Source organism: Gorilla gorilla, chromosome 1 (genome assembly GCF_029281585.2).
Source record: "Gorilla gorilla gorilla isolate KB3781 chromosome 1, NHGRI_mGorGor1-v2.1_pri, whole genome shotgun sequence".
Classification (NCBI taxonomy): Eukaryota; Metazoa; Chordata; class Mammalia; order Primates; family Hominidae; genus Gorilla; species Gorilla gorilla.
In genome coordinates this window covers 37,780,308-37,805,327 of record NC_073224.2, presented here as the reverse complement: position 1 = coordinate 37,805,327, position 25,020 = coordinate 37,780,308, and the positions used below count along the sequence as shown (strand labels likewise).

The window sequence follows — 25,020 nt, the reverse complement described above, 5'->3', positions numbered from 1 at the left end:
TAACACGGTGAAACCCTGTCTCTACTAAAAATACAAAAAATTAGCCGGGCATGGTGGCAGACGCCTGTAGTCCCAGCTATTCGGGAGGCTGAGGCAGGAGAATGGTGTGAACCCGGGAGGCAGAGCTTGCAGTGAGCTGAGATCGTGCCACTGCACTCCAGCCTGGGCGACAGAGCGAGACTCCGTCTCAAAAAAAAAAAAAAAAAACTTAATACTGTATACAGCTGTAAAATTCAAACACCAAGGAGTAGTATTAAATGGAAAAATAAGAACTTCTCCCCTCACTACCCCACTCCATCCATCAAAGAGAAACCCTGTTTATGCTTTTCTTTCCTACCAGAGAAAACAATATGTGCATATATACATAAATTTGCATCATATTATGCACACTGTTTTGTAACATGCATTATTCACTTAATAACATATCTTGGTACTATATCCATATCAGTACATGGTGATTACCACTTTCTTTTTGCTCTTAATGCTTCAGGCCAGAAGCGGTTGCTCATGTCTGTAATCCCAGAACTTTGGGAGGCAAAGGCAGGAGGATTGCTTGAGCCCAGGAGTTCAAGATCAGCCTTGGCAACATAGGGTAACCCTGCCTCTAGACAAAAAATAAAAAATTAGCCAGGTGTGGTGGTGTGCACCTGTAGTTCCAGCTACTCAAGAGGCTGGGGCAGAAAGACCACTTGAACTTTGGAGTTTGAGGCTGCAGTGAGCTATGACTGCACCACTGTACTCCAGCCTGGACAACAGAGCAAGACCCTAACTCAAAATAAAATAATAATAATAATAATGCAGCCGGGCGTGGTGGCCCATGCCTGTAATCCCAGCACTTTGGGAGGCCGAAGCAGGCGGACCATGAGGTCAAGAGATCGAGACCATCCTGGTCAACATGGTGAAACCCCATCTCTACTAAAAATACCAAAATTGGCTGGGCGCAGTGGCTCACGCCTGTAATCCCAGCACTTTGGGAGGCCGAGGCGGGCAGATCACGAGGTCAGGAGATCGAGACCATCCTGGTTAACACAGTGAAACCCCGCCTCTACTAAAAATACAAAAAATTAGCCGAGTGTGGTGGTGGGTGCTTGTAGTCCCAGCTACTCTGGAGGGTGAGGCAGGAGAATGGCATGAACCCAGGAGGCGGAGCTTGCAGTGAGCCGAGATTGCGCCGTTGCACTCCAGCCTGGGCAACAGAGCAAGACCCCATCTCAAAAAACAAAACAAAACAAAAACCAAAATTACCTGGGGATGGTGGTGCACGCCTGTAGTCCCAGCTACTCGGGTGGCTGAGGTAGGAGAATCACTTGAACCTGGGAGGCTGAGGTTGCAGTGAGCCGAGATTGCGCCACTGCACTCCAGCCTGGCGACAGAGCGAGACTCCATCTCAAAAATAAATATATAAATAAAAGTAAATAATAATGTTTCAGTGACTATCTTTGTACCCATAGCTGAGTGTTAAATGTTTTTTTTTTTTTAATACGACCCATACTGCAAAAGTGCTGCAAGTACAAACTAAGCAGTCTAATCCCAGCTGTGTGGTAGGAAAAGAACGATCTCATTTCTATGGTTCATTTCAGTTCCTTCAGGAAATTTCCTGCAACATTGTTATTTATATCAAATGGGTCTCAAGAACATGAGAGGGCTACTGAGAAGAGGACTGTTTTCCACCGAGAGGAAGGTGAATATGTCTAACTGTTCACTGCTGGCTGTAAAGGCGCCTGTGGCAAAGCAGTCGTCCTGTCTTTGCGCTTAAATCCACCTGGTGTGCCACCCCTACCCTTGCTTACAGGACTGTACTGAATGCCCATGGCATGAACGGAATGTTTGCAGAAGGGGAAAATAAGCAAGCGCTGGAGAGACATGCATAGAACAGCAGGTAAAACTGCCAGATGACTATGCCCTTCACCCACTCATGGAAGGCCAATATGAAGCCATGTTCAGAGTCGTCTGCCCAGAGCTACAGAGGAATACAGCTGAGTGGCAGGGCTGAGTAAGAAAGTGACTACAGAGTCACAGCTCAGAAACAATCCTAACCAAAAAACCATCTTACACCTCTGCATTTAGCTGCCTCAAATCCTTTCTAAATGAAGAGGGATTTAAATTTTATTTTAAAATATTTCAACATAGTACTTTCCCAAATATTTGTTATATTCGTTATCTCATGACCCACACATTAACTCTAGAAAGCAGGTATGCCAATGTCATTATCCCCACTTAAACATGACATGCCTGAGGGGCTGCGAAAGTTAAATGACTTGCCTAGAGTCAATCAGCTGACCAACTGTTCTGGCCCAAGAACTGTGTTCTCCTGAATTCTCCCAATCCCACCCAGGCCCAACAAGTCCAGCTGGACAATTTTAGCGTTCCAAAGAAAAGCTAGGAATGAAGCTGGAGATATAAATATAAAAATATTCCATCCCAAAGACACCTGAGATCTGAAAACTACCTCTTCCTAACAAAAATTTAACAAATTAAATATCAATGTTGCTAAGTGCCAAGTTGATATACCACACTTATATCTGGACAGAACAACTACAGTCTCTACTAGTTACAAAGACTTGTGAGAAATGTTGGTCTTATGTTTTATTATAAATATTTATACTATCTCAGCTTTTTAAAATATGGTAGAGTTTAATTTTTACAGTTAAGATATTGTCTTGGGGTCAGGAGTGGTAGCTCACACCTGTAATCCTAACACTTTGGGAGGCCAAGACGGGAGGATTGCTCCAGCTCAAGAGTTTGAGACCAGCCTGGGCAACATAATGAGACTGTGTCTGTATTTAAAAAAAAAAAAAAAGGCCAGCATGGTGGCTCACACCTGTAATCCCAGCATTTTGGGAGGCTGAGGTGGGCAGATCACGAGGTCAGGAGATCGAGACCATCTTGGCTAACACGGTGAAACCCCGTCTCTGCTAAAAATAATAATAATAATACAAAAAATTAGCCGGGTGTGGTGGTGGTTGCCTGTAGTCCCAGCTACTCGGGAGGCTGAAGCAGGAGAATGGCGTGAACCCAGGAGGCGGAGCTTGCAGTGAGCCAAGATCGCGCCACTGCACTCCAGCCTGGGCGACAGAGCGAAACTCTGTCTCAAAAAAAAAAAAAAATAGTTGCCGTGGGCAGTACTAGTGATTTGTTAATTATATATCCAACACCTATTTCTTGAGTTGCCTTCTAGTCTAGTCTGGACTGGCTTATAGGAACGTTTTTCAAACTTTTTTGACAATGGCCTACAGAAGAAATATATTTTACTTTGTAAAGCATAGACATGTGTCTGTCATTGAAACAAAAATTTCACAAAAAAATAATCACCCCTCTTTTGAGTGATTCACTTGGATATCTTCTATGCTTTTATACTTTGCCACCTTATTTTTTAAAATACAAATTATGGCCCACTAAATGGATTTCATGACTTACAAATGGGTCACAACCCAAAAGCTGAAAAATACTGGCTTATATGAACAATACACAGATCGTGCCCTCAAGGAATTTATACATTAGTTGGGAGTCTCATACAGTTCACAGACCTCTTACAGTTGGAAAGGCCTGAAGGTCAATTAGTTCGACTACCTACTCTATATTTGATTCTACAGCATCCCTGAAAAAAGGTGACAAATGTGAAAAAGGCTTGTTTGCTATTTCAAGGACAAGAAGTTACCTCTTATTTGGAACCTAACACAGGATGGGTCAAATAGAGACCTGTTTTTAACAGGTCTCTATTTAAAACAGTACAGAAACAAATACAAATGAATCAAGTATCAAAATACACACTTGATTTCTTTTTTCTAAAAGATAACTTGGACTTTTGTTCCTAAACCCATCTTAGTCCTTTTTAGGAGGAGGGTGAAAAGGGGAAGGTAAATCAGGGGGACAGAGGTCTAGAAAGCCTTCTCTCTGACGACCTGAAGAAGGGGTCTTAGCAAGTTACATCACAAGCAGCCTTCGTGATTGAGGAGCCTCATAAATGACACTCACGATAACGGCTAGGAGAGTGGAAGTCAGGAAAGGCTCCCCTGAGGAGGTTTGAAATGAGCTGAGTCTTGAAAGACTGACTGGAATCAGACAGATGAAGAAAAGATGGGAGAGTGTAGTCAAAGACTCTCAAGGAGAAATGAGCCAGTACATTTGGCGGACAGTAGACAGGTCCCTGAAGAGGAGCAATAAGAGATGAAGCCAAAAAGAAAGACTGAAACCAACCTGTGGTGAGCAAGACAGAATTTGGATTTTATTCTGTAGGTAATGTGGTGTTACTGAAGGTTCCTCAGTGTGTAGAGTGGTATTTCAGAATTGTTCATCTGCACATAGACCTGAAACTTGGCTCTAGAAAGACCTAAAGACCCAGAGTTCAGATAACAGATTCTCAAGCTGTGTTTTAGTACTGAGAAAAATGTTCTGTAAGGGACTTTATAAATTCAGAATTCTAACACGAGCAGTGTTGGTTACCTAAAAATTAGAAAAACTGGAATATAGAGTTTAGATAGCAATGGAATCCAATTTATTTTTCATCATTTTACTTTTGTTAATGAAGTGTGAGCTTTGTCTGTAGCTGCCACGAAGTGACTGATTTCCTTTATAAAACCTACAGTCTTTAATCAGAAGCAAGTCTTCAATGTTGCTATGGGCCTAATAAATTATTATAAACCATTTTGCAAAAATTAAATTTTGCCTAAACAACACTTTTAATAATAAGGTTGTCTAAAGTTAATATACAAACAGGGCTCTCTGAGGGTGTTAACTACCTAGTAATTCAGGCTCTGCTGGATACAGTGACAGAGCTCTATGAACCTCAACTAGAACTCAGGTCGGCCTCAGGTGAATATAAACACTGTATGTGAGTCACCTTGCAATTACAGCTGCCACCTGGAAGCAAATTTAAGCAGTAAGAACTACAAAACCAAATCCCTGTAAGATCCTGCATTGACCTTCCTCTTACTTCTTCCTGTCTGAGGATCCATAAACCTCAGGATTCTTTACTAATTTCTCATCAGCATCATTTTTTATTGTATTTCCAAATTTAAAAACGACTGTCTCCAAAGGCCTCAAAATTACTTTCAGTTATTACTATAATAAATATCAGCGATGTATGATGTATTAATTAGAAACTAAGGTGTTTTTTTCCCCTCCCCACAGGAAAACTACTTCAGAGAAAGACTTTAAATTTCTGAGAAAATCTTTGTACATATTGAGTATAGATGCTATCAACCACATACATGAAAATAATTGTTTGGGGATAATGCACACCATTTGCCAATGATTAAGATTCAGCCCAGTCTTTGTCGCTGCATTTCTACATTCACATAAATTGGTAAGTCATGATGACACAAAAGGCTCACATGCCACGTAAAAATTTCAAGCCTGGATCTGAATCGGTGCCTGAATCCTTCTCAGAATGCATATTTTGGAGGCAACTGTTTGGTTTATGTTACTGCTCCCTAAACTGGGCAGTGACTCAAGAGGCAGCTGGAAGAGAGAAGGAGGTGCTGGGCAAGTGCTAAAAAAGAGTGAAGCCTCAACAGCAGAGTCCCTCCCCTTCTCTACACACCACACAGCCTTTTTGTGACTTCTTGTCCCCATCAGATATGCTCCTCTAGACTAACTCACCTTCCCAGGGTGGAGCAGTCTCACCGGCTCATTATCTCACAGCTCCCGGGATGGCCCCGGGTACAGCAACTGTGTGGCACTTGGCTGTGGAAATTCAAGTTTTTCCACCCTAAAACAAGTAGGTTGTGAAACCCGATTTCGGTCCTGGTTACCATTAAGAGAGGGGCCTACCACAGCCCTGTGCCTGGAAGTTCCTGCCTGTCGAAGCTCCTAGCCCCCTGCCCCACCCTCACCTTCTGCACCTGATGGAGAAGGTGCAGTCCCTCCGCGCACCTTACATGCCCAGGCCACACTGGTGGACTCACGCACGCACGCCAACTCTGCCATCCCATGCACGCCCGGCTTCGGAGGGCGGCTACGAACTTACTGCTCGTCGAGCCAGCCGAGCTAGGGCGCAAGGGGAAAGGCCCGAGAGGGGCCGGGGATAGGATCGGATAGGAGTCGGGGTCGTGGTTGGGGTCGGGGCGGACCCCGCCGGCCCGCTGGCCTCCCTCCCCTGACCCCCGGGACAGCCCCCGACGCACGTGCTGGGTGACAGGCCCCCTATAGGTTCCATACCTGCCACCGGAAGTGAGTGAGGAGGGCAGTATAGGCATTTCCTGTGACGCGAGCGCCTGGACTCCATTAGGCAGCAGCTGGGGGAAGAATCAACACACCAGGGAGCAGAGCGGTGCGGATCCGAGGACAGAGGCGGCAGCTGCCTCCGCTGCCGCCCGCCGCCGCCGCCGCCGCCGCAGCCACTGCCGGGGCTCAGCCCAGCGGCGGGCCCCGCGCCCCCGCAGCCGCCCCGCGGCGCCCCCCGGCGCGACCCCCGGGCCGCGCACCCCGAGCTGCCTCCGGGAGGGGGGGGGGAAAGGGCCCGGATCCTCCTTCTCCCCCTCCTCCTCCCCCTCCTCTCACCCTCACCCTCACCCTCCTACCCTGACCCCCTCCCCGCCTCCCCGGCCCCCCTCACCCCGACCCTCTCCCCGGCCCCCGCCTCCCCTCCCCCGCCTCGCCCCACCGGCTTCCCACCACGGCCTCTCTCGGCGAGGAAACTCTGGCCTCCGCTTCCTCCTCCTCCGACTCGGACACCGGCGGAGCCTCCCCGCCCCCGCGGAAGAAACCCCGAGCCTCGGCGGCGGAGGGAGTAGGAGAGCCCGGGGCTTCGGCAGGCAGAGCAGGCCTCTCCCCTCCGTCCTCGTCGTCCTCGTCCTCCTCCTCCTCCTCCTCCTCCGTGGTGGTAGTGGTGGGACTTCCCCCGGCTGCTGCCCCTCCCGCCGCCGCTGCTGTCCCCCACCGAAGTAGCGGCCACAGCCTGGTCAGCGGCAGCATCATGCAGGCCAATGGGGCAGGAGGAGGAGGAGGAGGTGGCGGCGGCGGCGGTGGAGGAGGAGGGGGCGGCGGGGGCCAGGGACAGACCCCGGAACTCGCCTGCTTGTCGGCCCAGAACGGGGAGTCGTCCCCCTCGTCGTCGTCGTCCGCGGGGGACCTGGCCCACGCCAATGGGCTCCTGCCTTCCGCCCCCTCCGCCGCCAGCAACAATAGCAACAGCCTGAATGTCAATAACGGGGTTCCCGGCGGGGCGGCCGCCGCATCCTCAGCCACCGTCGCAGCTGCCTCCGCCACCACCGCCGCCTCCTCTTCCTTGGCCACCCCAGAACTGGGCAGCAGCCTCAAGAAGAAGAAGCGGCTCTCCCAGTCAGATGAGGATGTCATTAGGCTAATAGGACAGCACTTGAATGGCTTAGGGCTCAAGTAAGTATCCCTTACCGGCAGCTGGTGATGGACAGACCGAGGGACGGAGGCTCCAGAGGGGTAGGGGAAGGGGCGGAGGGGGGAGGGGGGCTTGAAAGAGCTCGGTCAAAGAGAATGAGTGCTGGGCACGCAGGACCCAGTGCACAGGAGGACGCGGCTCAGGGCGACCGGGGAGGAGGAGCGGACCTGAAAGGAAATAGGGGAAAATCAATCAGTCTGACAAATTGTGAGACGAGACAGGCGTTGAGGGGTTAGGAAGGGTTAGGAGAAACCCAAAGAATGACTTCTCCCCACGCACCTTCAGAGCTTAATTGTCTGTCAATAAAGACAGATGCGGGAGTGTGTTTCTGTATGTGTTGGGGGAGGGGTGGATTAGAGCTGGTGGAAATAATGAACCTTGGAGGATTTGTTTTTCAAGTGTATCTTGGAGGCATCTTTGTGGGACACCTCCCCACCCCCAACCGTGGCAGACAACAACCCAAGCAAACTACCAATCAGGAAAGACAATCACCTACAAGTGTTTATGGGAACGGAGGGGCTGGGATCATTTGGAAAGAGGTTGTTGAATAAATCTGATGGGAATAATGAAGATACAGTGTTGATGTCGTTTAAAGGCCCTTGTGTGTGTGTACAAGAGGCCTAACCCTAACTGGTCTGAAATCTCAGTTTAATACCAAGAAGATGATCGCCTCTGAAAAGGGGACATCTGATCTGGTGAACCATTTGTTTTCAAATACAATTTAGGTGGCCTTGTATACCTAACATAGGGTGAAGGTAGACAGCGACCTTGGACAAAAACCACCGTTTTGTATACACACAAAGAAAAACTAAGGGGGGGTGGAAGGTAGGATTGGTGGGAGTGCCTGATGGAGGAGGTGCAAGAGACAGAGTCAGAATGAAATGAAGGGGGGAGGACGTGCAGCAGCAGTCAGTTTCCTACATTCAGAGTGTAGATTAAGCTCTCAGGCTAGCCGATGTGTACTTTTGCATTTATGGATTTCTTGGGTAGTGGGGAGGAGAACAGAACTTTTTAAAAGTGGCACAAGTATTTCGGTTTTCAGGCAGATCATTGCACTGTTTAGCTAAAAATTAAGTTTTAAAGCTGAATAAGAAAGCATTGAAACATAAGCACAAAAAATAGACTGATAAATGAAGGTTCTTAGGAAGAAAATACAGTTGATGAATCTTTTAAGTGCTCAAAGACAAATATGTGGTAGGAAGAATTCACTTTATTCCCTAGGGAAAAGGATTAGTATGAAAACAGATTTTGTAAATGCTAACAGAACATATTACTGAGACAAGAAGCAAGCTGACAGCAGCAGGAGGAAATAACTCGTGACTGTTTGGAACCTACACCATAGTAAATTTGCTATTTTTAGTATAGAGAGAAAGGGAATGATTTTTGATGCTGGATTTATTTTAATTTTAAAGATTGACCTAGTAGAATTTCTATGCAATATAATACCTGGATATATAAGCTCTTAACTGATACGGGTCATCTCTGTTAACCTTGTGTGAAGCTAATAATTTTTATCTTTCAAAATGTAATGTAGTATGTTGATTCTGGTTTTTCATTTATTTGACTAGTTGGTTACAGCACATTTTTAGAAATTTTATACTTTCTGCATTAAATTGAGGCATTAACTGGCAAACTAGGAAGAACTTACATTGATTCTGGTTTCAAGAAAGGTTTTTAACTTGACTAGGAAAAAATGTAGGTGTCAGTTTTAAATAAAGTTTGTTCAACCAGGCACATGAAAGCTATTTTTTTCTTCATCATGAGGCTAGCTTAAAAACTTTGCATCTGTTTTCATGGACATTAGTTTATTTGAAGGATTAAAACCCTAAAATTGGTCAGGTCTGTTTTACACTGTATCTTTCCTGCAGCCAGACTGTTGATCTCCTCATGCAAGAGTCAGGATGTCGTTTAGAACATCCTTCTGCTACCAAATTCCGAAATCATGTCATGGAAGGAGACTGGGATAAGGTAAAGTAGGGCATATAGAGCTGTGTGACTGCTGCTAAAATTACAGATTTGATGTGCATTTTGTGACATTTCTGTTTTTCTTTTATACCAATTTTTACAGGCAGAAAATGACCTGAATGAACTAAAGCCTTTAGTGCATTCTCCTCATGCTATTGTGGTAAGAGGCGCACTTGAAATCTCTCAAACGTTGTTGGGAATAATTGTGGTAAATACACTTTTGTTCTTAGTTTCACATTTATGCTTATTTTAATAGGTTATTGATAACTCTAGGTTTCTACCTCTTATAAAAAAATAAGGCCTAAAAGTAGTTAAATTTCATATAATTTGTAAACTAGGATGAGTATAATGTTTTAAAGTATGAGTTTTATATCTTTAAAATCATACTTAGTAAATGTGTCATTTGAACTTTATAAATTAAGCTCTACAAAAATATATTGAAAGCTCTTCATGCTTTCAGTGCTACTAATAGAGGTTTTATATTTATAGAGTTAAAGATAAATTATACTTTTATTATGTTACTTAAAATACTGAATGTGCTGGTTAAAGAGAAAATGTGTTTGGGTGTGTGTATATCCATACAGCCTTAAGAAGCTGATACATTTTCTTTTTTTTAATCTTTGGGAATTACAGTTAATTCAAGCCAACTCCATTGGTGTGCTGGCCATTTTCCATTCTTGCATTCCAGTTGTGTGAATTGACAGTGTCAAAGTTTGTATAATAACGTATCACTCTGGTGGAGGGTTTGTGTGCAGATTTGACCATTTGGCCCTGCTTACTGGCCTTATTTCCCTGACAAGATCAATTTAGTAGTTTAACCTGTTAGCCTCTTTCATAAATCTTAATGAATCTTTTAGACTTATGGGCTTTAATTCTTCAGTAGATGGTGGTGAGGGAGAGAGGAAATAAGTTTTTTCTAAATGCTGGAGTTTGGAAACCGTGAAGAATCAGCTGCTAGCTGCTGGCTTTTTAACTTCTAGCTGATTCATTTGTTGTCAAAAGCAGTTTCCTGTCTGGGGGTGGGGAGAGAAAGAAGGCAAATAGGAAGTGAAGTAGAGAAACCAGCTGTTTGTTAAATATTAGTAAATGACTTATTACATTTTGATTTTTTTAAAATTGAGTCAAACATTAATCTTTTCTGCCTCTTTCTATAAAAATAAGGCCTTGTGTTTTTTTCTTTTGAAATCTTATTACAAAAGAGTTTTCAAACTCAGTATAATTCTACACAATAATATAATCCTAGAGAAATGGGCTTCAGGTGAATTAAAGGTGCAAACAAGCAAGAACAAATGCAAATTCATTTAAATTGATGATGTTGTGTATTATTTTTATTCTTTCATTAAATACTTAAAATATTAAAAATTTTAAACTACTGTTGACTAAGATGATTGGTAATAAGTTAACTTATAAAATAATTCTGTAGTAAAATTGAAAAATAAAAACAGAAGTTAAAATAGTTAAACATCTATATTCAAAGGGATTGGAAATTTTTCGTTAACTAAAGTTTCCTCAGTTGGTGTGTTTGGGGTTTAAAAAAAAAATACCCAAGTACATTTTATTGAGCAGTTCTGCATAAATTTTTGCTTCTGACTGAATGAGCTAAAATAAAAACAGTTAGATGGCCAAAAGAAGAATTAAGGTTGCTTTCCCATTGGGCAAGTTAGCACTACTTGTGTGTTGACAATAAAGAACTTGCCTGTGGACTGGTTTAAAATGTGTGTGATTTCTTGGAGGTTGTTTAAGCTTCGCCCAAATTATATCTGTAATTTAGTAGTAAAAAATTTAATAGGCTTACTTCCTATTTTTTTCTTATTTGTTTATAGTAATTTGAGAGTTCTGTATTGGATTTCGATTATGACTATCTCATTAGAAACCTTCATTAGAGGCAGCATGTAAACTGAAGAAAGGTAGTTATAGATAATAAGGAGGAATCCTTTCTTTTTACAGCCTGTTCAGTCTGTAGAACATTCTAGGATCTAATAAAAGATGAAGATTAAATCTCTGGCTGAGCCTCATGCCATCAAACTGTTTAGGTATTTATAAAAAGAAAAGGGTTCCAACTTTTATCTCACTTTAAGCATTGATGAATCAATTGCTTTTAAAGATTAATTTCAGCATTTTTTGAAGTTGTTCTTCACCTCTCTAATTGTGTTTAAATTTACTTTTCTCATCCATCCCATCTCCAGAAGAAAAGAATCTAATATAAGCTTAAATTTGTAATAATATCTTAGAAGACAACTATTAGGGTTTCTTTAAACATAATTATTTTAATTGTATACCCAGACACAGTTGATGGCTTAGTCTAGACTAAAATTGTACTTTATTTTTTAAGCCTGAATGTTTTCATTGACCCAATCCACTCTCTCTACAGCCTACTCCCTTTGTGTTTTTTTGTTTGTTTGTTTGTTTTGTTTTTTTTTTTTTTGAGATGGAGTCTCGCTCTGTCGCCCAGGCTGGAGTGCAGTGGCGCGATCTCGGCTCACTGCAACCTCGCCTCCCAGGTTCAAGCGATTCTACTGCCTCAGCCTCCGAAGTAGCTGGGACTACAGGCACATGCCACCATGCCCGGCTAATTTTTGTATTTTTAGTACAGATGGGGTTTCACCATATTGGCCAAGCTGGTCCCGAACTCCTGACCTTGTGATCTGGCCGCCTCAGCCTTCCAAAGTGCTGGGATTACAGGTGTGAACCACCGCACCAGCTGTTTAAATGGTTTCCGATTAAATGGTACTAGGAATGGCAGAAGTTGCTTTCATGAATCAGCATTTTTTTTTTTTTTTTTTTGAGATGGAGTTTCTCTTATTGCCCAGACTGGAGTGCAATGGCGCAATCTCGGCTCACTGCAACCTCTGCCTCCGGGGTTCAAGAGATTCTCCTGCCTCAGCCTCCCAAGTAGTTGGAATTACAGGTGTCCATCACCAAGCCTGGCTAATTTTTTTTTTTGTATTTTTAGTAGAGTTGGGGTTTCACCATGTTGGTCAGGCTGGTCTCAAACTCCTGACCTCAGGTGATCCACCCGCCTCAGCCTCGCAGAGTGCTGGGATTATAGGCGTGAGCCACCGTGCCGGGCCAAATTAGCATTTTTTAGTTTGGGTTCAAATATACTTCGCCATTTCTGGGCAATTTGGATGGGTATACGAGACCAATAATAGAAAACTTTTTTTATGTCTAGAAATATTTGGTTATTTTTTAATATAATGGAAATATGCTTAACAAAAATTGGCGTCTATAATTAACTAGTATATTTTAAAGTCAAATAGGAGTTTTGAGCACCAAGTTTAGATATAATTTATTTCCCCTTTTCTCTGAGAAATCATGATTTAATTGATAAGATTTGGTTATGACCTTACTCCAGAGTTAGAACCACTACTGAATTAGCTAGGAGGCCGCCCTTGAGAACCAAACTTTCTAAGTATCGTAATTTCTGGGTTTTTCTTTCATGTTGAGTTCAGTTTAATAATATGGGAGCAAAGGAAGGAATAAAGCAATTCAGTATTGGGTGGACTAGGGGAGCAACAGCAGAATTTACAACGTGAAACTATCATTCAAGCTATCCTAGTCACTTAACAATTTCAAATTTATTAGATATTAAAATGGAGAAGGAGATCTTGCTGGGCCCAGAGATGGTAAAAAATCATTAGAGACCAGAAATAATCTCTTAAGAGGTCTAGTTGGGAGTTGGGGAAAGACATAAAGGAGAGTTTATTTTCCTAATCTTTTTTTGTCTTTATTTCTTCAAGATTTTTTAAAAAATATAAACATTAGTAGAGCCCTGTCCCCATCTCAGCAAGCTTTAATTTTGTCTGATTTTTACAATGTTTTCAGTAAATATTTAACATTATTTGTTAATTAAAGGGTCTTTGCTTTCTTGAGGTTATATTACATTTTTGTGCTTTAAATTTTGGGAGGTAAAATACAGTTTTACTCCCCACCCTTATCATATGTGTCAAATACTTCAACTGATTTTTTGGAGAATAAACATTTTCTTTCAAACAAATCTCTAGCTGTGCTTGGCCAGCAGCATGTTAGTTGCCATGCACAATACCAGGATTTGATATCTGTTTGAGAATATTCTTGGTCTTGATCTGGATAAAATGACTCATAGAGAAATGCTCTTGTGCTACTTTTATAGCATTCCCTGTATATACAGAAATATGTGTTTATACTGGCTTCTCTCAGAGTTTTAGTCAGCCTTTCTCTGCTCTCCTGCCCCACCTCTGCCCCATAGAAAGAGAGTAACATGTTCTATCAAGATCTTGGTGGGAAAATAAGGGAGAAATAGCGCTTTGGGCACTGTCCCTGCACACATTGGAATGGGGGAGGGGTGGGCATAGGAGCCTAATGATTGATACCAAAAAAATATAAATATTAAGTAAATAAAAAACTTGCCCTGAAATTTTTTTTTAAGCCCCTCAATTCCCAATTACTAAGAAAATTTAGTGAAGAAATTACATCTCATGCTCTGGCCAGTTCCATGTGACATTTAAATGAAAAAGTTCTGCAACTGAATAAGATTTTCAAGTTTGAATTTAAAAAATACCACAAAATGGAATGAAACTTTTTTTTTTTTTTTTTTTTTTGAGACAGAGTTTTGCTCTCGTTGCCCAGGCTAGAGTGCAGTGGCACAATCTCGGCTCACTGCAACCTCCGCCTTCCAGTTTCAATCGATTCTCCTGCCTCAGCCTCCGAAGTAGCTGGGATTACAGGCACCCGCCGCCACACCCAGCTAATTTTTTTGTATTTTTTTTTTTAGTAGAGACGGGGTTTCACCATGTTTGTCAGGCTGGTCTCGAACTGCTGACCTCGTGATCCACCCGCCTCCGCCTCCCAAAGTGCTGGGATTACAGGTGTGAGCCACCACGCCAGGTGGAATGAAACTTTTAACATTATATCGATAAATGAAAATATATGAGGTCTTCATTTCATAGTTGCATTTTTTCAGAAGCTAAAATGGTGCGAATATCCAGAATAACTTCAAATATAAAATTCTTTTATTTTTAGATTTTTTTTTTTTTTGCATTGTTTAGTTTTTGGTTTCTGTGACCTGATGAATGACAAAGTTTTTTCATTTAACATAGAAAGGTTAACTTCAGGCTGTATGTACAGTAATGTACTTTTCAGAGCATCTTGGTAATTAATGTATTTCTGAAACATTCATTAGTCATTCTAAATTTATATGTAAAATTTGATAAGTGTAATTTTCCCAGAGTTACAGGAGTGTCTCAGTTTGAATTTTTTTCTGTTCCTTAGCCATATATTTAAGATGAGATTTGTATCAAGCAAAAGCAATGTATCTTATAAATTTAAATACATACCTAACTTATATGAGAGGGTTTATTATTGCTTACTTTCTCTAGAAACCACTTTTATAAGCTTACAGTTTATATCTCTCTTCTAAATACTCCTTGATAGAAAATCTTGTAGAGCAGTTTATTACACTGTTAATTCTGCAAATAAATGGTAATTTCTCCACAGCATTTCGTGACAGCAGTGTATTTTTTTATGGTTTTAAAGTAAGCATTTTGGGCCGGGTGCGGTGTCTCATGCCTGTAATCCCAGCACTTTGGGAGGCCAAGGTGGGCAGATCACTTGAGGTCAGGAGTTCAAGACCAGCCTGGCCGACATGGCAAAACCCTGTCTCTACTAAAAATACAAAAATTAGCTGGGTGTGGTGGCAGGTGCCTGTAATCCCAGCTACTTAGGAGGCTGAGGCAAGAGAATCGCGTGAACCCAGGAGGCAGAGGTTGTAGTAAGCCAAGATCACGCCACTGCACTCTAGCCTGGGCCACAGTGAGACTCTGTCTCAAAAAAAAAAGAAGAAAAGCATCTTACGAAGAAGAAAAATTGTACTTTAAGTTTTAATTTTAAGTGGACTTGAGATCTTTACCACTGTATTCCTTGGAGTCTCTAAATATGACTAACATTTCCTACCTACTGACGTCTCTGTTTACATCAATTGGCTTGCTCAAGCTCCACGAGTAGCAACTATGATGAAAAGGTCCCTCCAAGCTGTGGTCCTTAATTAGGTTTAAGGTTTAAAAGAAGTTTCAAAATGATATTTATAAACATCCCTTTTCTCTTGTAAAAAACTGCTAAGATTGTGACCATGTGGTTTCAAGTTAAAAGTAAAATAATAAAGTAGCATTTAAAAGTATTAAAGTCAAAAACACAGTTCAGGAAAAAACTAAATGTGAAAGTGTCTCACAGCTGGAAAGTGGTTTATTGGTTTAGGGGAGAAAAGAGCGAATAATAATTTCCTGTGCTTCACTTTTAAATGCATCAGTGATCAGATTGTCAGAAATACACAAGTACAAATATTGAATCTTTTTAAAAACCTTTAAGTTCAACCATCTAACGTAGACATCCCTTAATAGCCGCCTAGAAGAGAGTAAGTGCATCAAGCTTATGCTTGTCCACGTTAGTTGTAGGAAATTCAATACTTTGCACACCAACTTGTAGTACATTTGTTGGACAGCTCTTAACTTTTGATAAGCCAAAATATGATACTTTTCTCCTCCTGAGTGTGTCTAGTTCTGATTTCTGGTCTACTTATTCCCTCTTTCACATTGTGACTTAAATAGTTCATTTGCTGTTTTTTTCTCTAATCTTTTCAAAACTTGTTGCATAAAACCCCCCAGTGCCCTAGTTATAAAGTCATACTTTTTAAAAAGCAAATTTCAAGTACTTGGAATAGTTCTAAATTTTTATACAAGAACTACAATTGTAGGAGATTGCTTTGAGAGGAGAATTCATTTTTTCCAAGGCTGATGCCTCAGTCACTAATGATCTAGTCTGATTTGAGATTATTTGTTCAAAGCAGAGTTTTAGTAAGATGTGGAATTGAGCAGTCACATTTAATCTACTGTGGCTCTACTAAACTAAAATATTTTGAGTCATCTTGAAGCTTTATAAAAAGTTATTTCAAAGGGCATAGTAGAATGGTTTCTACTGTTCTGTTTAGGCACAAACATTTTCTGAAACTTCCATCAACTTTTTTCCCCTGACTGCTGCTTTCTGTCATGTCAGAGGATGAAGTTTTTGCTGCTGCAGCAGAAGTACCTAGAATACCTGGAGGATGGCAAGGTCCTGGAGGCACTTCAAGTTCTACGCTGTGAATTGACGCCGCTGAAATACAATACAGAGCGCATTCATGTTCTTAGTGGGTAAGGAAACTTGAGTTCTTGAACTCAGGTTAATGGAGGGCCAAAGTTATATTTCTTTAACATTTTTCCAAAATATAAAATCTTGATTATTGCTAAATTCTTAGATATTTGTCTAGGTAAACTCACTCCTGTGTGGATCAACTATTTTGGTCATCCTAGGAAACTGTTCAGATTAGGATAGAGATATATTTAAGTGGGTGAAAGGGAGAAGAAAATATGTATTGCCTGTGAAATGCTATTTTAGAATGTTCTATGAAAACCCTATTACATTCCAAGGACAGCTTTTGTAGTTAAAAACAAAATAAAAATCATATGATATGGATCACAGTAAACAATGACATTTCCAGTATTGGTGCACACTAACTTTTTTAAGTGAATACTTGTCATGTGCCAGGCCCTTGCTAAGCTTTTCACATAAACAGCCTCATTTAATCCTCACATCAACATCAGTCCTTTTTTGGGGGGTGAAGGGTAGAGACAGGGTCTTACTGTGTTGTCCAGTGTGATCTCAAACTCCTGTGATCTTCCCAGAGTGCTGGGATTACAGGCATGAGTCACTGTACCTCGCCACATTAATCCTTAAAATGTTAAGGTACCCAAAGGTTTGATCCTGGGCCTCTTTATTCTCTATCTACATGCTCTTTTTAGGTAATCTCATTCTATACCATGCCTTCACATACTATCTGTATACCAGTGGCTCTTAAATTTAGCTTCTCATCTGAACTCCCAATATGTATATCTACTGGCATACCTGACATTCTCCACTTGGATGTTTAATAGATGTCTCAGTTATATGAGGCTGGTGTGCAGTGGCACAATCATAGATCACTGCCACCTCTAGTTTCTGGGCTCAAGCCATCCTCCTGCCTCACCCTCCTAAGTAGGTAGGATTTCAGGCATGTACCACCACATGTGGCTAATTTTTTCATTTTTTGTAGAGACAGGTCTCGCTATGTTGCCCAGGCTGGCCTTGAACTCCTCCTAACCTTAAGCAATCCACCTGCTTCGGCCTCCCAAGGTGCTGGGTTAATAGGCATGAGCCACTGCACCCAGCCTCAAAACAAAATTCTGGATTCACCCCTTCATGATAAATACACTCAACAAACTAGGAATAGAAAGGAACTTCCTTGACCGAATAAAGGGCATTAATGAAAACTCACAGGGCTGGCAGTGAAAGACTGAAACCTCTCTTCTTGTGATCAAGAATAGGACAATGATGTCTACTCTTGCTACGTCTGTTCAACATTGTATTGGAGGTTCTAGCCAAGGAAATTAGGCAAGAAAAAGGAATAAAAGATTGAAAAGGAAAAACTATCTCCGTTCAAAGATGTCATGATTTTATATAAAGAAAATTTAAGGAATCCACTAAAAAACTCTTAGAACTAATAGGCAAGTTCAGCAAGGTTGTAGGATACAAGGTCAATACACAAGAATAATGGTATTTCTATAATCTAGCAATAAATAATTCAGAAAATGGAATTAAGAAAACAGTTTTATTTACACTAGTATAAAAAAGAATAATTTAGGAATAAATTTAACCTCTGCAGACCTGTGCCACTTCCAGTATATCGCAAGATCTTCAACCCAGTTGCTTAAGGGAAGAACTTAAGCCTCATATTGCTTTTTCTTTATCTTTTAACTTTGACATGTATGGCCTAATTCTAAAAAATCTAAAATTTTCATTTCTCTGAATCTCCACAGTTTCTAGCCTAGTTAAGTCATGGACATCTCTCCTAGAATATTATAGTAGCTTCCCACCTAGTTACATTGAATTCACTCTTAATTTCTTTCTTTTTTTTTTTTTTTTTTTTTTTTTGAGACAGAGTTTCACTTTTGTCACCCAGGCTGGGGTGCAATGGTGCAATCTCAGCTCACTGCAGCCTTCGCCTCCCGGGTTCAAGTGATGCTTCAGCCTTGCCTCCTGAGTAGCTGGGATTATAGGCATGCGCCACCACACCCGGCTAATTTTGTATTTTTAGTAGAGATGGGGTCTCACCACATTGGCCAGGCTGGTCTCGAACTTCTGACCTCAGGTGATCCACCTGCCTCAGCCTTCCAAAGTGCTGGGATTATAGGCGTGAGCCACTGTACCAGGCTTCACTCTTAATTTCTTAACAATGCATATTTCACACAGCAGCCAGACAAGTAAGCAAAACCATAAATGAAGTCTTTACTCCCTTGCCACTGGCTCTCCAGCAGTCTTAAAACCCAAAATCTCTGTGCAAGGCCACAAAATCCCTGATCCTTTTCTGCCATCTTTTTCTTTATTCATTACTCTAGTGACACTCATGCTCTTTCTGTTCCTTAACTTGCCACCCCTTAAGGCATTTGCACTGCTTGTCCCCTCCATCTGAAATGTATGTCCCCCAGTCTTTGCGTAGCTGGGTACTCCTTGCTCAGCTCCCAGCCCAAGCATCATCATCTCCCAAGATTACCCACTGGGTATTCTCGTGACATCACTCTGTTTTTATGTTTTTTCTTTATAGCATTTTTCATTATATGATATGGCTCCAGCATCGAGAACAAATATGTGACACACGAGTTTGTAAATACAAAATGATGGACAAAAGAATGGGCCCAAGATAAGGGCCCATTCCTTGCAGATAAGGAAACTGAGCCTCAAAGAAGTTAAGTAGCCAGCACAATATAAAGCTAATAATTCAGAAAGCAGTACTCAAAGCCTGGTTTGACTGATTCCAAAGTCATTGGTCTTACCCACTACCACATCTTGAAACAATAAATTCTACAGGTTTTTTTCTTGTTGTTTGAGATGGAGTCTGGCTATGTTGCTTAGACTGGTCTTGAACTCCTATGCTCAAGCAGTCCTCCCACCTTGGCTTCCCAAAGTGCTAGGTTTACAGGCACAAGCCACCACACCTGGCCTGCTAGATGTTTTGATATGGTAGCTGACAAATTTCTTGTTCCGATTACCTTTTTTTTTGAGACAGAGTCTCTCTCCATTATCCATGCTGCAGTGCAGTGGTGCAATCTCGGCTCACTGCAACCTCCACCTCCTGGGTTCAAGCAATTCTCCTGCCTCAGCCTCCCAAGTGGCTGGGATTACAGGCATGCGCCACCACGCCCAGTTAATTTTTTTCTGTATTTTTAGTAGAGACGGGGTTTCGCCATGTTGGCCAGGCTAGTCTCGGACTCCTGACCTCAGGTGATCCTCCTGCCTCATCTCCCAAAGTGCTGGGATTACAGGCGTGCTGATTACCTTTTTAATGCGGTATCTGATTTCTTTGTCATCGGAATATCATTCACATGATGATTTTTTTCCTGCTCTTGTGTCAGAACATATAATTAGTCATATGGGTTTTATTCTGAAGCACACCATGAGTTTTTCACCTAAGGAAATGGCCCAAAGGTGGTGAGATGTGGAACTGGGATCAGAACCCAGGGTTTCTCCTTCTCAGTCCAATGTCCTTTTAGTTGTACCATGTGACTTTCTGTAAACAGAAATTCATTTAAAACTTTAAGATTTAATATGTATTTTCACAAGGACATAGAAGCAATTCTAAGTCACTTTTGTAAAATTTTAAAAATGAACATTTTAAAATATAATTATTGATAATAAACTTTGCCCAAAAAAGGTTGCTTTAGAAACAAAATATTCACAATGGCCAACTTCTGGCCGGGCACGGTAGCACACGCCTGTAATCTCAGCACTTTGGGAGGCCGAGGCAGGCGGATCACGAGGTCAGGAGATCGAGACCATCCTGGCTAACGTGGTGAAACCCTGTCTCTACTAAAAATACAAAAAAACACAATAGCTAATTTCCTATAGCATATTTTGAGTATAATTACTTACATTATTAAATAAGTTTTTTTGATCAGTTAAAGCACTATTTATGTACTAAAAATCAAGAGGAAAAGTAGTTCTGCTATTTGGGAAGAGACTATTAAATCATTTAGATTCTAAACGAAATATGCTTTATGCAGTTAAGAAAGGGAGGGAGTGATACTCATGTTAACTGAGAGGTATAGCAGGTCGTAGACTAAGTACTTAAAATGCTTCATCTTCAAGAATCCTCATTACCCTATTTAATATTCTTTTTACAAGTGAGAGAAACAGATTTGTCTGGCAGAGCATGAGACAAAATAGCAGGAGAGTTACTTGCCAGGTCTAATCTCCATGTTTGAATAATACCTTCACTTCTTTTACTTTCAAAGCCCATTCTTCTGAGAAGAACCAAAACCAGGTCAGGGTCACACTCCCAGCAGGGGCCCCTCATGTATTCTCCAGAATCTGTGAACTTTAGCATTTATCCCACCTTCTGTACATACAGTGAGCAATAAAACAGTTCCCCGATTTTGTGCTCTGGGATCTCAATATCTTTCACAAGATGACACAAGGATGATTATCCAGTTATACTATTTTTTGAATGATGTTTATTATAAAGTCTTGAAGATATGTTCTTTGAGTTTTATTTTACTATTCAGAAGTAGTTAAGTTAGCCTAGTGGTTAAGAGCAAGTTCTACAGCTGGAATGCCTGAGTTTATATACCTACTTAGCCTCTTAACCCTAGGCCAGTTACTTAAGCTTTCTGTGCCTTGGTTTCCTCATTTATAAAAGTAGAATAATAATAGTGCTTACAGGGTTGTTATAAACATTAAAGGAAGTAATATGTGTTGAGTGCTATAACAGAACCTGCACAATAAGAGCCATATATATAATATACAACAACATAAGAATTTGTTCTGTTAATAGGTAATATATATTTAGGTATTGTTACTTTACATTTTAGTAATTATATGCAGGTGCTATATTATATTAATGAATTGAGTCCACTGTAGAAATTTCTTGACGTGTGTTAGTAAGAAGCAGATAGCCAGATGGTCAGTACTTTTCAATTACATTTATTACAAAGAAATGGGTTTAATATTGGTTGCTTTCTCTGTTGTATTTTTAGGTATCTGATGTGTAGCCATGCAGAAGACCTACGTGCAAAAGCAGAATGGGAAGGCAAAGGGACAGCTTCCCGATCTAAACTGTTGGATAAACTTCAGAGTAAGAGTCTTAATTTTTTATGTTGCTATGTTTTCTCTTAGATTACAAATGGATACAGTAATCAATTAGGAAGACAGATGGGGAATATCTGGACATACTTTTATTGAGTGCTTAGAAGAGGGAGAATCCATTTTTTCAGACTCTGTCATGGAGTCTAAGAAGCTAACCTCAGGAGTCAGTGAAAGGGCACTGGTTCCAGATCAGCCCTTCTTTCATTTGTATTATGTGATGATGCTCCCCCTTAAGATTTTGTTTGGGGGAAAAGTACTGTGTTTAGAGAAAAAAATATGTAAACCACAGTTTTAAGTCACAAGTGCTTTAAAGATTTTGTTGATTTCAATAGTAAGGTCCAGGTTTCTTTAGATAAATTGTTTTATTCTTCCCCAACCATGTTACGTTTACTCTAGATTGTAATGCGGGTTTCATTTTTGCTGTATTTTTATGTAAAAGATGTTCTCTCTGAAAATTATATGATTCTGTCATTTTGATGTTGAGATGACAGTGACGATCCTAAGAATCGCAAAGCCATCCAGTTGGGGAGGTATAAGGGATTCAAGGATTGCAGTAGGTTGGTATGGGTATCAAAACACCAGTTACTCCCTGAATTCACACAGTATCTTTGGCATTTGGAGCAATTTGTACTTGATCTTAGCTAAAAGGCCAAGAGGCGATTTTTAGAGCAGTTTGATGGGAACTAGAACTTAACCTATTGCAACATTTGCCAAAATTTTGCTATTTGTTAAGTGGAGATTTTACTTACACCTGGTCTCCTTCTGGTACACAATAATTATCTAATATTCTTTTCATTGTTGTCTTCTTTTTCTTCATTTTGTTGTTGTTATTCCTCACTTATCCTCCCTGCCCCTAGAAAATCCACATATAAAGTAAACCCCTCCCACCAAATATATCCAATTTTATGAGCAACATAGCTATTGCTGCTGACAAATATTCGTAAAGCTCACGTATCGCATAACCCAGAACTTCTTTATTTAAGGAATAGATACTATTGGGGTAGGAACAAGTATAGCAGAAGATGAGCAAATGTCTTAAATAAAAGTTTACAGTTTATTATTGTTTCTCTTTTTTAAAATATCTTCTATTAAAGCCTATTTACCACCATCAGTGATGCTTCCCCCACGGCGTTTACAGACTCTCCTGCGGCAGGCGGTGGAACTACAAAGGGATCGGTGCCTATATCACAATACCAAACTTGATAATAATCTAGATTCTGTGTCTCTGCTTATAGACCATGTTTGTAGTAGGTAAGAGGAAAACTTCCTATATTCTGAAACAGGCTAACATTTTACAAAATTTTAGTTTTCTTTTTTAGAGTCTTATCGTGTAGCTATTTCATGTCTGATTTAGCATTTGTTCACGAGTAAAGCTGGAACTATGAAAATTGAAAATTATGAGAAATTTCTGTATGTTTACTTAGTAACGATACCTTGAGAACTGAAGTTGGGAAGCCAGTTTTTCGTTATCTATAGGTTTGGTTACTTGTTTTCTGTGTCTGACAATTTAACTGTGTCCCAAATTATTTACTGCACATAAAGATCATGGTAATACTTTTTTCTTAATGAAAGTTCTGCTTTTTAGTAGAAGACAGGCTCTAAAAATGGCTAGAACAACAGCTATTAACTTATGGTTTGGGTTTTTTTTACCATGTGTACCCATGTCCATAATTTAACTTGTAAGAATTCAGGCTTCTCTTTCAACATTAGGAGTATTTTGAGTAAAAATATACCTACTATTTTAATGGTCTCTAAAATTAAAGTATAGCTTTATTTTGTTCTTGATGTTTTTGTTGGTTTCTTTTTTAGACACAGCCTCTCTGTTGCCCAGGATAGAGTGCAGTGGCATGATCATAGGCTACTATATAGCCTTAGGCTCAAGTGATCCACTCACCTCAGCCTTCTGAGTAGCTAGGACTATATAGGCATGCGCTACCATGCCTGGCTAATTCTTAAGTTTTTTTGTAGAGATGGGGTCTCTTGCCCCAGCTGGTCTTGAACTTCTGGTCTCAAGCAATCGATACTTCTGCCTTGGCCTCCCAAAGCACTGGGATTACAGGCGTGAGCCTCCATGCTGGGCCTAAAGCATAGCTTTAATTTTAAGATATCGAATAACAAATTGTGAAATATTTCAGACTTCAAGAATGAAATAATTTGAATCTGGTGAACCAAACAAAAAGGAGAATAGAGAATAGCTGCAATGCATGTGCTCAGTTGCTTTTACCAGTGATATCAAAGAACTAATGAAAGTAACATAAATAAGGACAAAAACATATTAAGTATGAGGGCTTTGGAATAACGAGGAACTTCTGAATAACCATAAAAATTGTCTATATATGCATATCTCTACTGTGATATAAAATAATTTTTTACATGTGTATAAACCACTTTTGTATCTATTGAGTTTTTAACCTCACTCTCCCTACTTGAAGTACAAAAATAATAATTGTTTGAGATATTGGCCTTACATTACTTAAAAGGGTTATTTTATCTTAAAATATTAGATTATTACTTGGTACATATCTTAAATATTCTACAAGGAAGTGATTAGAATTTTTTTCCCCTATCCCTTTTAAACTCTTTAATAATGGTCATTGACCTGCTTCTGAGGATTTAAAAATCTTTTTGTATAAAATTGAATAGCGATAGGAAGAGATAATAGATTAAAAGACTATATAGTTTCATGGTTCGTAGCTCCATTCGCGGATTTGAGAACAGTGTTAAAATTAAGACGCTTGTGAACCCAAATCTTTTTTTGGTTCATAAATTTAAATATTTTGAAAGGTGGTGACTAGACATAATGGTTTAAGAGGTATCAGTACGTTAAGAGCTTGCCCTCCTGTTTGGAAACTGGAATCTATGGGAACATGACCAAAGTGTTTTAACATCTACATCAGTACCTATGAAACTAAGTGATGAAAAATACTTAATCTAACTTTTTCCAACCCTCAGGTCAGGGACCAAGCTCTCATAAGCCTGTGTAGAAAAGCAGTCCAGGCTGGGTGTGGTGGCTCACGCCTGTAATCCCAGCACTTTGGGAGGACGAGGCGGGCGGATCACGAGGTCAGGAGATTGAGACCATCCTGGCTAACACGGTGAAACCCTGTCTCTTCTAAAAATACAAAAATTAGCCGGGCGTGGTGGCAGGCGCCTGTAGTCCCAGCTACTCGGGAGGCTGAGGCAGGAGAATGGTGTGAACCCAGGAGGCGGAGCTTGCAATGAGCTGAGATCACACCACCGCACTCTAGCCTGGGCGACAGAGTGAGACTCCATCTCAGAAAAAAAAAAAAAAAGAAAGAAAAAAGCAGTTCAGAGTTTTACAGAGGAATGAAAGCATCCTTTTTCTTCTGAAATAACCACTGATTAGAAGGTCTTCTCTGTAATCTTAAAACAAAACCTTCACTCTATGCTCCTACTTACCTCTCTTTCTCTCTCCCCCTCCACTTTAGAGCTGACTTCTTGAAATCATTGCCTACTACACATTCCCAATGTCTTTGTCCTTACTTTTTGTT

The 25,020-nt window shown here is 40.6% G+C and overlaps 2 protein-coding genes across 27 annotated transcripts in view; one reads left to right on the top strand and one right to left on the bottom strand.

Moving 5' to 3' along the window:
- LOC129528932 (cyclin-J-like protein) overlaps positions 1 to 6,298 on the bottom strand; it is a 164,971-nt gene extending 158,673 nt beyond the window's left edge. For 7 of the 23 annotated variants that reach the window (XR_010134591.1, XR_010134592.1, XR_010134595.1 and 4 more), the window contains exons 1-2: positions 6,160 to 6,298; positions 5,875 to 5,988 (exon numbers count right to left, since the gene is read on the bottom strand). Coding sequence is in view for 5 of the 23 variants with exons in the window: in XM_055372170.2 (XP_055228145.1) it covers positions 5,875 to 5,928 (54 nt within the window). In the remaining 18 variants the exon portion in view is untranslated. Of the gene's footprint in view, positions 1 to 1,245; positions 1,387 to 5,601; positions 5,711 to 5,834 lie in introns of all 23 variants that reach the window. The other 16 variants (XR_010134590.1, XM_063708361.1, XM_055372160.2 and 13 more) reach the window with 11 other exon arrangements.
- Positions 6,299 to 6,545: 247 nt separating this feature from the next.
- Positions 6,546 to 25,020, top strand: part of WDR26 (WD repeat domain 26) — a 49,665-nt gene continuing 31,190 nt past the window's right edge. The window contains exons 1-6 of one of the 4 annotated variants that reach the window (XM_019030990.4): positions 6,546 to 7,338; positions 9,226 to 9,325; positions 9,426 to 9,482; positions 16,349 to 16,485; positions 21,400 to 21,497; positions 22,603 to 22,759. In XM_019030990.4, the coding sequence (XP_018886535.1) occupies positions 6,917 to 7,338; positions 9,226 to 9,325; positions 9,426 to 9,482; positions 16,349 to 16,485; positions 21,400 to 21,497; positions 22,603 to 22,759 (971 nt within the window). In that variant the 5' untranslated portion in view covers positions 6,546 to 6,916. Of the gene's footprint in view, positions 7,339 to 9,225; positions 9,326 to 9,425; positions 9,531 to 16,348; positions 16,486 to 21,399; positions 21,498 to 22,602; positions 22,760 to 25,020 lie in introns of all 4 variants that reach the window. The other 3 variants (XM_019030976.4, XM_063708352.1, XM_019030982.4) reach the window with 3 other exon arrangements.